The following is a 16712-nucleotide window of genomic DNA, read 5'->3' as shown; positions in this document are numbered from 1 at the left end:
CTTTCTCTCAGCATGTCTGTTTGGAAATTAGCAATTGTCAAAGAAACTTTGGGTCAATTCAGCCCCAAAACCAAAGCATATTCTTGCTGCAAAATGAAAACTCATCGTCCCACCAGCACCCATACACTTTGCGCTGGCAGAGTCCTGGGGGGCTGCACTGCACCATTCTGATCCGTGATGGGACACCCAGGCTGCACATGTAAAACAACAACCTCATTTTCTGCTGTGTCCTCCAGACTTTTCAGAAGCCCCGCCACTCCCATCGCCTGTCCCTTTTAGTGGCCAAAGATTGGCCAGAAGCATCATTAACCAGAGCAGAGGCTCCAGAAGTGAGCACGCGGATCCTGTGTCCACCTGAATGGACACAAACACCTCCCTTCGCTACTGCAGGCCCCTCTTTGCCATCCGGCCTGCCTGCCCACTGGTTGCTAGGCAACCACAGCAGGCAAACGTATTCGGCATTAACTCTCCCACCCTCTTTGAGATTTTTTGTTTGTTTTTCAATTATTTAAAAAGAAAAAAAAACCCTGAAAAAGGCCAGATCCTCAAAGACAAATAAATAACAAAGAAACCAAAGAGACTCTTTCCCCTTCAGTCACTGGATTTGATCTCCCAGATACCAAAATCTCTTGTCTATCAAATGGGGATGTTGTGTAGCCAGAGTACATTTCAACCTATGGAGAGGAGGGGAAGGGCTACAGCCCAGTTTTCTCCCTCCTCCTGAATAGCAGACCAAGCGAGCCCTTTAACTCTGTGAATTTTCACCTGTAACACTCACAGGAGAAACTCTCACAAGGCACTAGAAGAAAATTAATCACTAGGGACTATCCTACACTGAGGATAAGACATGGGGACTTGAAATCTAGCAAGTCACCCTCACCAAAGGACCTTGACACTTCACACACATCAGTGAATTTATCCCCACAACACCCCTGTGAGGTAAGGAAGTACTATTATACTATACTGTCTTTGTTATTGGGATCTTCAGTCTAGCAGACAAACCTGTAAGTAGATCCAATGACTGGAGGCTGAAGCCAGACGAATTCTGATTGGGAATAAGATGCAAATTTTTAACCGTAGTGAGGTTACTTAACCAATGGAACAATTTACAAAAGTTGTGGTGGAATCTCCATCACTGGCAATTTTAAAATCATTACTGGGTGTTTTTCTAAAAGATATGCTCTAATTCAGTGGTCTCCAAACTTTTTACGCGCAAGATCACTTTTCGAATTTAAGGGCAACACAGGATCTACTGTGCCCCTTCCCTGGGGCCCCACCCCTTCCCCAAAGCCTCGCTCTGCTCACTCCATTCCCCCTGCCCCATTGCTTGCTCTCCCCCACTGTCACTCATTTTGAGCGGGCTGGAGTGGGGGTTGGGTTTCAGGAGGGAGTGCGGCCTCTGGGTTGGGGCCAAGGGGTTCACAGCGTGGGAGGGGGCTCTGGGCTGAGCCTGGGGCAGGGGCTGGGGTGCAGGAGGGGGTGTGGGCTCTGGGAGGGAGTTTGGGTGCAGGAGTGGGCTCCAGGCTGGGACACAGTGTTGGGGTGCAGGAAGGGGAGGGGGTGCAGGCTCTGGGAGGGGAGTCAGGGCTGGGGCAGAGGGTTGGGTGCAGAAGGGAGTATGGGGTGCTGGCTCTTGGAAGGGAGGTCAGGGCTGGGGCTTGGAGTGCAGGAGGGGGTATGGAGTGCTGGCACCAGGACGGGACTTAGGGCTGGGGGTTGGGATGCAGGAGGGGGTTTGTGGTGCTGACTCAGGGCTGCGGCTTGGGGAGCAGAAGGAGGCTTGGGGTGCAGGAGGGGGTATGGGTTGGTGGCTCTGGGAGGGGACTCAGGGCTGGGGGTTGGGTTGTGGCCTCCCGCTGGGCAGCACTTACCTCTGGCGGCTCCCGGTCGGCGGTGCAGCATGGCTGCCACTAAGGTTGGCTCCCTGCGTGCCCTGGCCCCACGCCACTTCCGGAAGGTGCCAACGTGCCCCTGTGGCCCCTTGGGGGGACAGGGGGCACATGGCTCTGTGCACTGCCCCTCTCTGCTGGCATCGCTCCTGCAGCTCCCATTGGCCAGGAACAGGGAGCTGTGGCCAATGGGAGCTGCGGGGGCGGTGCTTGCAGGCAGGAGCAGCACATGGAGGGAGACCCCTGCCCCCCCGCGCACCCTCCCCCCCCACCCACCACCCCTGGGGGTGCAGGGCTGCGCTGGCCACTTTCTGGAGCGGTGTGGGGCTGGGGCAGGCAGGGAGCCTGCCTTAGAGGCAGCCCCGCTGCACCACTGGAGATCGCGATCGACTGGGAGATCCTCTAGGATCAACCAGTTGATCATGATCGACCGGTTGGTGACCACTGCTCTAATTCAAACACGAAAGTCCTATGGCCTGTGTTTTACAGGAAGTCAGACTAGAGGATCACAGTGGTACCTTCTGGCCTTATTATCTGTGAATCATCCCCACTTAACAGATGGGGAACTGAAGAACAAAGAAGCAAAGTGACTTGCCCAGAGTCACACAGGAAGTTTATAGCAGAGCTGAGAAACGAATCCACATCTCCTGAATCCCAGGCCAACCTCAGCCACAAGCCCATCCTTCCTTTCCTGACCTTAGCTGAGGCAAGACTATACTATGGTGCCAATAAGACATCAGCCAACATTTAATGGTTAGGTCGAGGGACAATGGCGGGAGATGTCTGAGGGTTCGCTAAGACAATGCTTGTTTCAGAGCAGGTGGAAAAAAAATTATTTTCAAAAATTTTCATAAAAATTTCAGTGTTTTTCAAAATTCTAAAAATGCAATAAATTTTTTGAAAAATGTTTAGAATTTTTTCCCGTCAGATCTAATATATTTATTTGCAAAACTATAGAGTAGATTGGAACACAGATTGATAAATGTGCACACACACATACCCATATTGTATAAATGTATCTAATCATTATATATGATCATCTCTCTCTTCTCTATCCTTATATTTTGCCTGTCTTCCTAGAGTGTAAATTATTGATGGCAATGACCATGTCTACCATTATTTGTTCAGCCCCCAAGCACAAACAGGATCAGGGCCTCTGGGAACTACCATAATGTAAATATGAAAGAATAACATAGACCTGAGCACATGGCCAGTGTTCAACAAATCAATAGTAATGGGAATTGAGATAAGACCATATAAAATGTTTTTCTTCTAGATATTTAAAATGGACAAAGTAATTACGCCAGGAACCTTAAATTATCTGTTGCCTTATCCAGCCTTACTTCATACCCTTTTAAACAAACAGACTATTGTGGAACAGCCTTCTTTTCCCCTACAACTTCCACATTGGACTGTGAGGAAAAGAAATTACATTTTTGTGCAAATATTTAAGTACATTAGACCCACAATTTGGTGCATTCAGATGGACCACCATCAGGAGAATCTTCCCTGACCCCGCCCCTGATGCAGCACATCCTCTCTAACAAAGGTGGACTGCAGGATCAGGATGGCGCCAGTCAGGGTTTAAATTCTCAAAGATTATTTCCCCCCATTCAGGGCTCCGGACTTAAGTCCCCCAGGACCTAGCGGGGTGCTGGGAGGCACCAGCACCTCCAGCGGAGCTCCCACGGGTTTGAAAATATTTACCAAAGCTCTGCTCCAGTGGGTTCCTGCTGAATTTAAGCCCTAGCACCAGTGCAGGTGAAGTGCTATCCAAGTTTGGTAAGCAGCGAAATGACAATTTTATCAGCTTATTATTAGTACAGCCTTATTCACTTCAACACAAACACATACTATACCTCATAGCTAGAGACTGCTGAATAGCATCAGAATCTCTAGTGTTAACAGGACATGTTCTGGTGGTTGTGGTCATTGTCTCCAGGGACTGAACCAAGGATCTATGGATCTAAAATGGGCATACTGAATAAGACCAATGGTCCATCTAGCCCGTATCCTGTCTTCCAATAGTGGCTAATGCCGGATGCTTCAAAAGGAATGAACAGAACAGGGTAATTATTGAGTGGTCCATCCCTGTTGTCCAATCCCAGCATCTGGCTATCAGAGGCTAGGGACATCCAGAGCATGGGGTTGCATCCCAGACCATCTTGGTTAATAGTCGTTGATGGACCTATCCTTCATGAACTTATCTAATTCTTTTTTAAACCCAGTTATAATTTTGGCCTTCACAACATCCCCCGGCAACGAGTTCCACAGGTTGGCCGTACATTGTGTTGCATAAGCCCCTGCTGCCTAAGCCAAAGGACAAGGTCCAATAGTTTGAAAGCATTTGTAGGGATAAAGGCCATGCAATACCTTGGACAATTCCCAAGACATGTAACAGGTGCCAAGACTGGCCGTCACCAGCACTAAAGGAAAATAAATAGAGTTGGGTGGTACATTTTTGTTAAAGCAAAACACTTTGGTTTCCACAAAACTGTTGTTTGGAAGGTTTTTGGGTCTGGAGCACAGAGTGATTAAACAGGTGGATTAAAAACTGCACAGCTACCATACCTCCTCTGTCACTAGCAAAGTGAAAAATACCACTGTGAGTCAGCCAGTTGATTTCATCCAGCTTCCAGTTGTCACCAAGGTCCATGCTTCCCATACAGTGTCAGAGAGTTGCTGGTAACACCTCCTGGAGTTCTTTCTGAGGAATAACCAAAACCTATTGTGAATTATTGCAATTGCCAGGCTTCAAAATCTGCAAACAGCTAACCACTGATGCAGAGCGAAACTAGTATTTCTATGTCTAACCCTATTGGCCAAATTGTGCCCAGACCACACATGGGGGTGCAAGACATGGAAAGGGTGTACAGTTTCCAGATTACGTTTAGGTGTTGGTTTGACTAGGGTGAAGTGGCAATTTGTTTTCTTGTCCTGTGAAAATTTTTGACATTTCAAAATTTTTTCCCATCCATTCGCACACCAGGATGAAGTTGAAGTCTCAAAAATTGTCATTAACTGGAAAAAAAAAATCAGTTCAGGTCAATTGAAATGTTTTCTCTCAGTTTTAACTTCTCTTTTTTTAACATTTTTAGTATAAATTTACTAAAACTTCAGAACAACTTGAAACATCAAAACTTTCTGGTTCAACAGAGTTGAAACCTTTTTTAACCAAAATTTTTTTAAGTCAGATGTCTCACACCTGACGCTGTTTCATGAACAGTTTGGGTTTCGACAAATCGGCATTTGTCAGGGGAAAAAAAATGTAAAAAAAGTTGCCACCAGTTCTGTAGCTGTATAACCTGTGTCTTAGAGACTGCTGTAACAGTAGCAATTAGCCAGGGTGCTTCAACTTGTGGTCCCTGGTTTAAATGAGAGGGAGCTACTGGCAGGATTGCTAGATAGGCTTTTTGAGCTGAGGTCAGGGAGAGTGCTTTATCAACATTGAGCCAAATCATACTAAAACATTTACAATTACTTGCTTTAAGTTTTGCCATGTACTTAAGAATTTGATTAGCACATCTTTAAAAATTTCACATGTGTGTATTGTGACAGGGTCGGGCCAGATGGCTATAAGAGAGTAATTTTTTTTTTTTGAAGCAAAAGATGTTTTTTTATTTGCATAACACACAAAGTAAAAACAGCAGCATATTTAATGTGTAACACAGCAACCAATCACAACTGTTTTCTCATTAGCTTCAGGGGAGGGAAGTGTTCAAGCTTGCCTGGGCCCAGAGCGGGGGCTTCCTCGACTCTTGTGGTCTTCCACCCTTCTGAGTTACCTGATGGTCCAGAGCGAGGGGGCTTCATCGACTCTCATGGTCTTCCACCCCTTCGAGTTACCTGGCACCACGCCCAAGTGTCACCAACAATTCCCTCCTCTGAAAGCACCCAACAAGAGGGTCAGGCCATGGGGTGGACAATCCGGGGGTGGGGGGGGGCACGTGTACCCACGTGTGAAAGGACCCCTCTAAGGTGGTGGTGTCCGCAGCAGCAATGGTTGGGGCTGGGATCCATTACTCTCTCCCCAAATCAAAGGGAGAGACAAAGGGACCTGGATGGGGACACCGAGCAGAGAACCTTGGACAGCACCCACCGCTCCTCAAAAGCATCAAGGGAGTCGGTGGATGACGCCCAGAGGAACTCCGCCCGGATACGTGAACAGACCGAGGATCGGAAAACAGCCCCACAGTCACAGGAAACTCCATCGGCCAAACTCCTCTCTTTGGTTTTATAGATGGCCGTTTTAGCCAGGGCCAGGAGGAGGTTAACTAGGAGATCCCGCGACTTTGTGAGGCCACGGACAGGGAGTGCATAAATAAAAAGGTGAGGGGAAAAATGCAACCAAAAACATAATAGGAGATTTGTGAGGAGCTGGAACAGGGGCTGCAGCCTGGCACACTCCAAATATACATGTGCCAGGGTTTCCCTCACACCACAAAAGGGACAAGTATCTGGGATGGGGGTGAACCACGCCAAGTACGTGCCTGTGCTCACAGCTCCATGAAGAAGCCGCCAACTGATGTCCCCGACGGGCCTTGGAACCAAGGTGGAATATAGGCTGGCCCACGGGTCTGCTCACCCTCGAAAGGTGGCAGAAAGTCTCGCCACTTTGTGTCGGAGCGGGACACTAGGGTGAGGGCATGAAGGGTGTGGAACACGAGCATGTATAGATGTTTCCTTGGCGCATTTTGGAAGTGTACCAGCTGCAGTTCATGCAGCCGGCTCACAGTGAAGGGGTGAGGGGGTCGATTGGGTCTGCGGGGCAGGGGTCCAATTAAAAGGTCCAGCAGGCCTGGGATAGAGGGTGGGTGGGGTGTGCCCTCGAGCAGGACCCGGTCGAGGTAAGCTCGAGCAGCGGGCAGCAAAGTGGCCTTCGCCTCCTGAAGTACTCGCCGGGGGGTGCGAGGTCTGGAGAGCCCCATGCGCCGGGCGAGCGTCAGAGCGTACAGTTGGCCCGAGAGGGGGCACCCCTGCCATACTCCTTGCCCGAAGCTGACCGGTTCAGTCAGGGTCCAGTTGAGCTTAACAAGACACTCTGCGGAAGTGTACAGCACCCAGAGAAAACCCACAAACTGGGGTCCAAAGTCAAATGCCTGCAGAGTGCTCAGGAGGTACCCGTGGTCCACCCTATCGAACGTCTTCTCCTGATCTAGGGACAGGAGGGTGAATGACAGACCGTCTCTACGCCCAAGTTCCAAAAGGTCCTGAACCATAAATAGGTTATCAAAGATATTGCGGTCCGGGACGGTGTAGGTCTGGTCTGGGTCGATCACATCCGCCAGCACAGACCCTAGCCGCAGCGAGATTGCTTTCGCTACGATTTTGTAGTCCGTGCTGAGGAGCGAGATGGGACGCCAATTTCATAAATTGCGGAGGTCCCCCTTCTTCGGCAATAAGGTGAGCACAGCTCGCCTGCACAAAAGAGGGAGGACCCCGCTCTGCAGAGACTCGGCCCAGATGGTGACTAGGTCTGGGCCGAGGATGTCCCAAAACACGCGGTAGAACTCCACGGTCAGCCCGTCCATGCCTGGAGACTTATTAGTGGGCATACGACAGAGGGCTTCCGAGAACTCAGCCAGAGTGAGAGGCAATTCTAGCCGGTCTCAGTCGCTCGCGCTGATGGTAGGGAGCTCCTCCCAAAGCACTCTGCAAGCGCTAGAGTCGGTCGGATCCAGGGAGAAAAGACTTACGTAGAAGGCTCGGCCCCCCCCGCACATCTCCGCCGGTTCCGTGAGGGGGGTGCCATCTTCTGCCAGGAGGCAGGTGATGTGTTTCTTAGCCCCCCTTGTTTTCTCCAGGGCATAGAAGAAGCGGGAGCCACGATCCATCTCCCGAGGGAGGCGGATGCGGGATTGAACAAAGGCACCCCGGGCCCGATGGTCCTCGAGGGCCCGGAGCTCCTCCCGCTTCTTCTGGCACGCTCCGCAGAGGAGCGGGTCTTCGGGGCTGGCGGCCAAATGCCTCTCCAGCTCTAAGACCTCCCGTTCCGACTGCTCTATTGCCGCTTTTCTCCGTTGGCTGGTGCCCCGAGTGTAGTCGCGGCAGAAAAGCCGGGCACGCACCTTCCCTAGGTCCCACCATCGCCGCACCGAGGGAAAGGCACGCCGCTGCCCTCGCCAGGCCAGCCAGAATTACCGGAAGGACATCACGAGGCCTTCATCCTCCAACAGGCTGTTGTTAAAATGCCAATAGGCCGGCCCCGGCCTCTCCACACAGAGGGAGGCTGTCACGGTGGCTAGGTGATGGTCAGAAAATGGGGCCAGCCGAATGCTGGAGGAGTGGGCTCGTGAGAGATGGAAGCGTGATAAATAAATGCGGTCCAACCGGGAGTGGTTCGACCGATGGGCTTCCACTCGGACAAAGGTGAACGTGGAAGTGTCATCCGGGTGGTGGTCACGCCAGATGTCCACTAGGGAGTGATGTTCAACTATCTCCCAGAGGGTGTCCACGGCGGCCGGGCTCTGCTCGGTCCCCAAGCGGTCTCGCTCCTCGAGGGTGATATTAAAATCCCATCCCAGGACCAGGCACTCGTGACAATCTAAGGTGCCGAGGAAGGTGGATGCCTGCTGATAAAATTGCAGCCGCTCCGGGCCCGATGTCGGGGCATAGACGTTAACGAGGTTAACCACAAGCCCCTCTATACGGACCCGGAGATGCAGCAGGCGACCCGGCACGGCCTCGGAGACCCCTAGCGCCTCGGGCCGTAGGTCGGGGAAGAACAGGGTCACCACTCCAGCCTGCCAAATCATGGAATGGCTAAAGTAGACTCTGTCCCCCCACTCCAGCCGCCAACTGTCTTCGGCGGTCAGATCCGTATGGGTCTCCTGCAGGAAAATCACAGAGTACCCTCCCTCCCGAAGGAAGGAGAGCACCTGGGACCTGCGGAGAGCCATCCTACAACCTCGGGTGTTCGACGTTGCGATGGTGAGAGGTGTCATGAGGGGACCCGGGGGGGATCCTCACTGGCAGGGACGCTCGCATCCCCCAGCAGGCCGTGCGACAGTCCCTGACCCATCCCGTAGGTGAGTAATTGGTCACAGAAGACGCGGACCCGCCAATAGGCCGCGGCATCCTGCTTCCCCATTCCTTTACCTTCCCCCATGAGGGCCCTTGTGGCCTGGAGGATTTGAAAAAAATCCCCCCATCGCCGGAGAACAAGTTGTACCTTGTTGCAGGAGCCACGGACATCCTCTAAAAGCTTCCGCAGCTCTCCTCGCAGCTCATGGGGGGGTGGGGTTACGGTTTCCCGGTTGTTCCCCGGCGGGGCCGTTGGTGCAGCCCCGTGGTCCACTAAAACGGACAAGCAGGGTGCGGACCCCCGACGGGGTGCCTGATGGGCTGGAGCTTCTAGGCCCCCCTCAAGCTCTGGGGTGATAGGGGGCAGTGGAGGGAAGATAGCAGCTCCTAATGGGTCAGGACAGGAGAACACAAAGGCCGCTCCCTGGGTGTCATCAGTTGGGAAAGGGAAGGAGACAGCCCCGGTGGCGGCAATAACATTGCAGGAGGTAAATTGGATAGGGGCAGGGGCAGGAGCAGGGGCGAGGTTCTGGGTTTCGGGAGGCAAGCAGCTGGATGGTGGCGCCTCCCGCTCAGACTCGAGGGTCAAGGGGGTAGGGAGGGAGCTCTCAGTGATACCGGGCGCGGGCTCTATGGTGGATTTAGCGGCCACAGCATCAGGAGGTGGATTATCTTCTGTTGGGCCCCCGCCCGGGAAGAAAATAGATTGCTCCGCACCAACGCGAGGGGGCCCTGGTGACTCGTGTCCTGGCCGCGTGGCACCGGCTGTCACCTCAGTGGGCTCGGTGGTCGTCAGTGGGGTGCCATCAGCAGCCGGGTCAATGGAGGAGTCCAGGGGCTCCTCGGAGGTGGGAGCAGAAGCAGCAGTTAGGGGGAGGGAGCATGGGGAAAAGAGGGGTGGAGTGAGGTCGCCCAAATCGAGGTTTGCTGGCAAAAGGTCGTCCTCCCCCTGGGCAACCGGGCTCAGATCTAGGGCCTCGATCTCCTCGAACATAGAGGAGAGGACACTTTCCATCACCCCAGGATTCTCCCCACTGGCACCTGCCACGGTGGTTGCCTTGGGGTTCACGGGGGCTTCGGGTAGTGTCAGGACAGAAGGGGCTTCCTCAAGGGTCTCGGAGGGGAGGGTCTCCCGTGGAGGGGAGACACTACCTTCCGGTGCTACCACGTCTTTCCCGGCTGACACCAGTGGACGGGACGCACTCGTGGGCAAAGCGGAAGGTTCGGCATCGGTGCCCCCCTTCCTGGTCTTCCAGAAGGCCTCCGCCTCGGGTAGATGAGGCAGAGCTCGAGCCTTCCGCTTGCCTCGCTTCCCCTGGACTAGGGCCCAGCCCTCCATGGCATCATCTGGGGGCTGGTTAGCAGGGGTCGTGTCAGGGGGTAAAGGCGATGGCTCAGGGACTTGGGAGGGGACTGTGGGGCGGCATAAGGGAGGGAGGATTCTCCCTGGGGCAGGCTCTCTCCCATGCCTGGTGGTATCTCTGCCACCCCCTCCTCCATAGGCCCCGCCAGATTGTCAGCAGCGAGGGCGGGGCTCTCCCGCTCGTCTGGGCGTTGTAGGGGAGGTGCCGCTTGGACCTGAGCAGAAGTGGTGGTCCGAAGAGATGGGGGGGCAGATTTGGGTATCGGGCGTCCAGGGGCGTCGGCAATGACGGGGCCGATGTCCTGCCGGGTCTCGGGGATCCCAGATGCCCTTCCTTGCCAGGCTAAGGGGCAGTCCCTCCGGACATGCCCGGACGCCCGACAGAGGTAGCACCGGGCTTCCCCCGCGGAGAAATACACCCGGTAACGGGCCCCCTGGTGGGGGACTAGGAAGGAACCCTCGAGCGCCTCTCCATCACGCGCTGCCGATGGCAGTAGAAGCTGCACTTGCTGGCAGAAGGAAAAGATGTGACGGAGGGTGGGGTCCTTGCAGCTCAACGGGAGAGGACTGATGACAGAAACAGGTTTCCCCAGGGTGGAAACGGCAGGTAACAGGGCAGCATTGGGGAGAAAAGGAGGGACAGAGGTCAGGACCAGGCGGACGCCCAGGTCCTCTAGCGGTTCTAGGGGGACAAACGCCCCCCCTACCGCCAGGCCCCTCTCCACTGTCTCCTGGGCGGCAGCCTCCAATGCTAAGAAGAAGATGACCTTCCCATACATTTTGGAAGCCGTCACAATGGCCGAGGGCCCCACCACCCTCGCCAACGCCTGCACGTAGGTCTCCACGTGGGGCGAGGCGGGCACCAGGAGGCATCGGACACCGTGCTTCCTTGTCAGGGTGGGGAAGGGGCCCCTGCCGCTGTTGACGGTGGCGGAGGCGGTGGGCGGGAGAGATGACGAGGCGGCAGGTGGGGGGGCTGCCGCCGCCCGGGCATACATCCTGGGGGGTGAGGGAGGGACACCCGCAGAGCTGGTGAAGGGGGGCAGCGGGGAGGGATGCCATGGTCGGTGGCGGGGCCGTAGCAGTGGGGGTGGCCCCTGCCATGGAGGGCCTGGTGGTTTTAGCGGGGCCCTTCCCTTCTTCTTGCCCTGGCCTTTCCCGCCAGCTGGGGGGGGCTCCCCTAGAGTCTGGGGAGGCGGTGGGCATGGCAGTGGCGGAGATCACCCCGATGCCCTCCAGTGCCGATGCCCCAGCGGGGGCGGTGGCAGGTGGTTAACAGGAGTTGGGGTCAGGTAAAAAGGGACAGGCTGTGGGATAGGCAGTTTGGGGGGGGGCACATGAACCACCGTACGCTTGTCCAGAGAATCCTGTTTGGTTGGCTGGTGCTCCTGGCCCACACGGTGGAATCAGGGCGAGCAGCGAAGTCCAGAGGCAGATGTTAAACAGCCAGTAATGACGGTGGAGGAGGCAGTTGTGAAGATGGTAGTGTGGGGGTTGGGAGGAAACAGATGGATCAGGGGCAGCTCCGTGCCACACCCCCTGTGTCCCTACAAACACAGTCACGACACAATCAAGGCCTCCCCCCACACGAGAGCACAGTTCGAAAGTTACTCAGTCTTGGACCCTTTCCACCATGATTTGTAAGTTCCCCGGGCAATGTTCCTCTGGTAGACGGCTGTTTCTCTGTCTGTTCCGGGTTTTCTTTTTTGCATTCCAGAAATGCCGGAGCAAGTGATAAGATTCCTCTCAACCTAAGATGGGTCCACAGACAAACAACAAGCGGCTGGGGCTGGGTCCTTCCACTCCCCCCCTCTGGGGAAGCGGGCCGGCAGGCCACCCCTCTCTCGGGGGGGGGGGGGGGGGTTCAGCTGGAGCGGCAGCAGCGTCCAAGGGCGGGCGGCCTAACAGCCAGCTGGCAGCCGGCCGGCACTCTAGCAATAGCAGAGAAAGAAAAATAACAACAAAAGGAAAAGAAAGGGGGGAGAGCATCTGGCCCGGTCGGGGGGGAAGCCAAAAGCAGGGGCAAAAAGCAAGGAAAGCCCAGGCCAGAGGGCGGCGGCGGCGGCGGCAGGAGGAGGAGGAGGAGGAGAGCAGGCTAAGTAGGTCCCTTTTCCCTGGGTAAGGTAACAGGGAAGGTTTTTTTTTTTTTTTTTGAAACAGAAAGAAAGTTTATTGGTAACGCTTACAGAATTACCAAAGGAAACAAAACAACTATGCAACAAAACAACGCAATCAGAAGGTATAACACAGCGGCTTTCAGGAGGGAGAAGTGTTCAGGCTAGCCTGGGCCCAGAGCGGGGGGGCTTCCTCGACACTCGTGGTCTTCCACCCTCCTGAGTTACCTGGTGGCCTAGAGCGGGGGGGCTTCCTCGACACTCGTGGTCTTCCACCCCCTCGAGTTACCCAGTGCCGCGCCCAGTGTCACCGATCCTCCCTCTCCTGAGAGTGCCCGGTAAGATGGGCACGGCTGCGGGGTGGGCGGTTTAGGGAGGGGGGGGTAGACACCCATGTATTATAGGACCCCTCCTAGATGACAGGAATGATGGTATCCACAGCGGCAATGGCTGGGGCTGGCGTCTCTCGCTCTTCCCCTCAATCAAAGGGTCAGACGGAGGGAACCGGACGGGGTCACCGAGCAGAGAACCCCAGACAGCGCCCATCGCTCCTCGAAGGCTTCAAGGGAGTCGGTGGACGCCGCCCAGAGGAACTCCGCCCGGATACGTGAGTGTACTGAGGATCGGAAAACGGCCCCACAATCGCAGGACGTTTCATGGGCCAACCTCCTCTCTCTGGTTTTATAAATGGCTGTTTTAGCCAAAGCTAGGAGGAGGTTGACCAGAAGATCCCGCGACTCTGTGGGGCCGTGGATGGGAAGTGTATAGATAAAGAGGTGGGGGGAAAAATGAAGCCAGAAGCGTAATAAAATATTTGTGAGGAGCCGGAAAAGGGGCTGCAATCTGGCACACTCTAAATACATGTGCGCCAGGGTTTCCCTCACATTACAAAAAGGACAAGTGTCCGGAATGGGGGTAAACTGTGTCAAAAACACGCCCGTGCTCACAGCTCCGTGAAGGAGCCGCCAACTGATGTCCCCGACGGGCCTTGGGACCAGGGTGGAATACAGGCTGGCCCACCGAGGTTGCTCACCCTCCAAAGGTGGCAGGAGATCCCGCCACTTTGTATCGGGGCGGGACACCAGGGTGTGGGCGTGAAGGGTGTGAAGCGTAAGTGTATATAAGTATTTCCGTGAAGCAATTTGAAAGCTAACTGGCTGCAATTCGTGCAGCCGGCTTGCAGTGAAAGGGTGAGGGGTGTGTTGGGATCTACGGGGTGGGGGCCCGATGGAAAGGTCCGGCGGGCCTGGGGTAAGGGATGGGCGGGGTGCGCCCTCGCACAAGGCTCGGCTAACATAAGCCCGAGCAGCGGGGGTCAAGGCGGCCTTCACCTCCTGAAGTACGCGCCGGGGGGTACGGAGGCTGGAGAGCCCCATGCGCCGAGCGAGCATCAGGGGATCCAGCCAGTCTCTCCGGTCGTAGTCCAGGAGGTCTCCGACCCTCGTAACTTCCGCCAGGACCAACCTCTGGCGCACCGAGCGGGACTCCGCCACCTGCACACAGAGCTGGGGGTTGTGTAGCAGGGGCTCCGTGAGGAGATCTGCCCCCACGGTGGCCGCCACAGACCTGGTTGTTAGAAACAATTTCCAGGTCCGGAGGAGGTCCTGGTAGAAGGCCGGCAGCCCGGAGAGGTCTCGCGGAAAACCCCTCGAAGAAAGATAAAAGAGCTGCCGGTCATATCGAAGCCCTTGGAAACGGCGCAGGAAGGCGTGCGCCAGTATGCTCCATGCCGAACTACTTGCACTATAAAAGAGCCTCTGCAGGGCCTGGAGGCGGAAAACGCGGACCTGGGTGTACAGACACTTCAGGCCCTGTCCTCCTTCCTTCAGGGGTAGATGAAGAACTCCAACAGGGGCCCAGTGCATTCCTGACCAGAAGAACTCTAGAATCAATCTCCGGAGGTGAGTCAGGAAACCCGGGGCCGGGGCCAGGGTGTTGAGCCGGTACCAGAGCGTGGACAGGACTAGTTGGTTAAGCACCAGTGCTCTCCCTCGGAGGGAGAGACATCGGAGAAGCCTCGTCCATCTCCGGATCCGCTCTATCACCCCGCCCTCTAAATTTTGCCAGTTCTCCGGCGGGGAAGGATGCGTGGCGGAAAGGTAAACGCCGAGATAGAGCAGTGGACCCGCACTCCACCGGATGGTCTGAAGTGCGGGTGGGAGGGAGCTCACCTGTCGCCAGTCCCCCACCGCCAAGCCAGAGCTCTTGACCCAGTTGACTCGGGCGGAGGAGGCTGCCGAATAAATGGCTTGGCATGCCTCCACTCGCGCCAAGTCACCCGGGTCCTGGACCACGAGGAGTACGTCATCGGCGTACGCCGACAGGACCAGCCGCAGCTCCGGCTCCCGCAGCACCAACCCCGTCATCCTCCTGCGGAGGAGACAGAGGAAAGGCTCGATCGCCAGAGCATACAACTGGCCCGAGAGGGGGCACCCCTGCCGCACTCCTCGCCCGAAGCTGACCGGTTCAGTCAGGGTCCAGTTGAGCCTAACCAAACACTCCGCGGAGGCATACAGCACCCGGAGAAAACTCACAAACTGAGGTCCAAATCCAAACGCCTGCAGAGTGCTCAGGAGGTACCCATGGTCTACTCTATCAAACGCCTTCTCCTGATCAAGAGACAGGAGGGCGAACGATAGACCATGTCTCCGCCCGAGTTCCAAAAGGTCTCGGACGAGAAAGAGGTTGTCAAAAATGCTGCGACCCGGGACAGTATAGGTCTGGTCTGGGTGGACCACGTCCGCCATCACGGACCCTAGCCGCAGCGAGATTGCTTTCGCTACGATTTTGTAATCCGTGCTAAGGAGTGAGACGGGACGCCAGTTTCGTAAATCGCGGAGGTCCCCCTTCTTCGGCAGCAAAGCGAGCACCGCTCGCCTGCATGACAGAGGGAGGACCCCGCTCTGCAAGGACTCAGCCCAGACGGTGACTAGGTCTGGGCCGAGAATGTCCCAGAACGCGCGGTAAAACTCCACGGTCAGCCCGTCCATGCCCGGAGATTTATTGGTGGGCATGCGACGGAGGGCTTCCGAGAACTCGGCCAGGGTGAGAGGCAGCTCTAGTCGGTCTCGGTCGCCCACGCTGACCGTGGGGAGTTCCTCCCAGAGCACCCCGCAAGCGTCAGGATCGGTCGGGTCCGGGGAGAAAAGGCTTGTGTAGAAGTCACGGGCCCTCCCACACATCTCCTCCGGACCCGTGAGGGGGGTGCCGTCTTCCGCAAGAAGGCAGGTGACGTGTTTCTTGGCCCCCCTCGTTTTCTCCAGGGCATAGAAGAAGCGGGAGCCGCGGTCCATCTCCCGAAGGAGGCGGATGCGGGATCGAACGAAGGCACCTCAGGCCCGGTGGTCCTCAAGGGCCCGGAGCTCCTCCCGCTTCTCCCGGCACGCTCCGCAGAGGGACGGGTCCTCGGGATCGGCGGCCAGGCGCCTCTCCATCTCTAAGACCTCCCGTTCCAGCTGCTCTATTGCCGCATTTCGCCGTCGGCTGGTGCCCCGAGTGTAGTCACGGCAGAAGAGCTTGGCGCGCACCTTCCCGAGATCCCACCATCGCCGCACCGAGGGAAAGGCACGCCACTGCTCTCGCCAGGCCAGCCAAAACTCCCGGAAGGACATCACAAAGCTCTCGTCCTCCAACAGGCTGTTATTAAAGTGCCAATAGGCCGGCCCCGGTCTCTCTGCACGGAGGGAAACCGTTACAGCGACTAAATGATGATCGGAGAATGGGGCCAGCCGAATGGCGGAGGAGTGGGCCTGTGAAAGATGGAAACGGGATAAGTAAATACGGTCCAACCGAGAGTGGTGTGACCGATGGGCCTCCACCCGGACAAAGGTGAACGTGGAGGTGTCATCTGGGTGATGGTCGCGCCAGACGTCCACTAGGGAGTGATGGTCGACTATCCCTTGGAGAATATTCGCGGCGGCCGGACTCGGTTCGGCCCCTGAGCAGTCCCGTTCCTCGAGGGTGGTGTTAAAGTCCCCTCCCAGGACCAGGCACTCATGCGAATCCAGGGTGCCGAGAAAGTCGGACACCTGCTGATAAAATTGTGGCCGCCTGGAGCTCATTTGCGGGGCATAGATATTAACAAGATTAACCACGAGCCCCTCCATACGGACTCGAAGGTGCAGCACGTGGCCCGGCACGGCCTCATTGACCCCTAGCACCTCAGGCCGTAGGTTGGGGGAGAAATAGGGTTGCCACTCCAGCCTGCCAGGTCGCAAAGTGGCTAAAGTATACCCCGTCCCCCCACTCCAGCCGCCACCTGTCCTCGGCGGCCGGGTCTGTATGGGTCTCCTGCAGGAAAACTACAGAGTACCTCCCCTCCCG

General features: G+C 55.9%; 1 protein-coding gene across 1 annotated transcript in view; it reads right to left on the bottom strand.

Annotated features, from left to right (window-relative positions):
* Positions 1 to 16712, bottom strand: part of AMOTL1 (angiomotin like 1) — a 154818-nt gene that overhangs the window by 126896 nt on the left and 11210 nt on the right. The window contains exon 2 of the mRNA XM_084617772.1: positions 4461 to 4596. Coding sequence (XP_084473898.1) covers positions 4461 to 4554 — 94 coding nt within the window. The 5' untranslated portion in view covers positions 4555 to 4596. The remainder of the gene's footprint in view (positions 1 to 4460; positions 4597 to 16712) is intronic.

Source organism: Lepidochelys olivacea, assembly GCF_965140295.1.
Source record: "Lepidochelys olivacea isolate rLepOli2 genome assembly, chromosome: 1".
Lineage (NCBI taxonomy): Eukaryota > Metazoa > Chordata > Testudines > Cheloniidae > Lepidochelys > Lepidochelys olivacea.
This window is presented reverse-complemented; position numbering and strand designations above follow the sequence as displayed.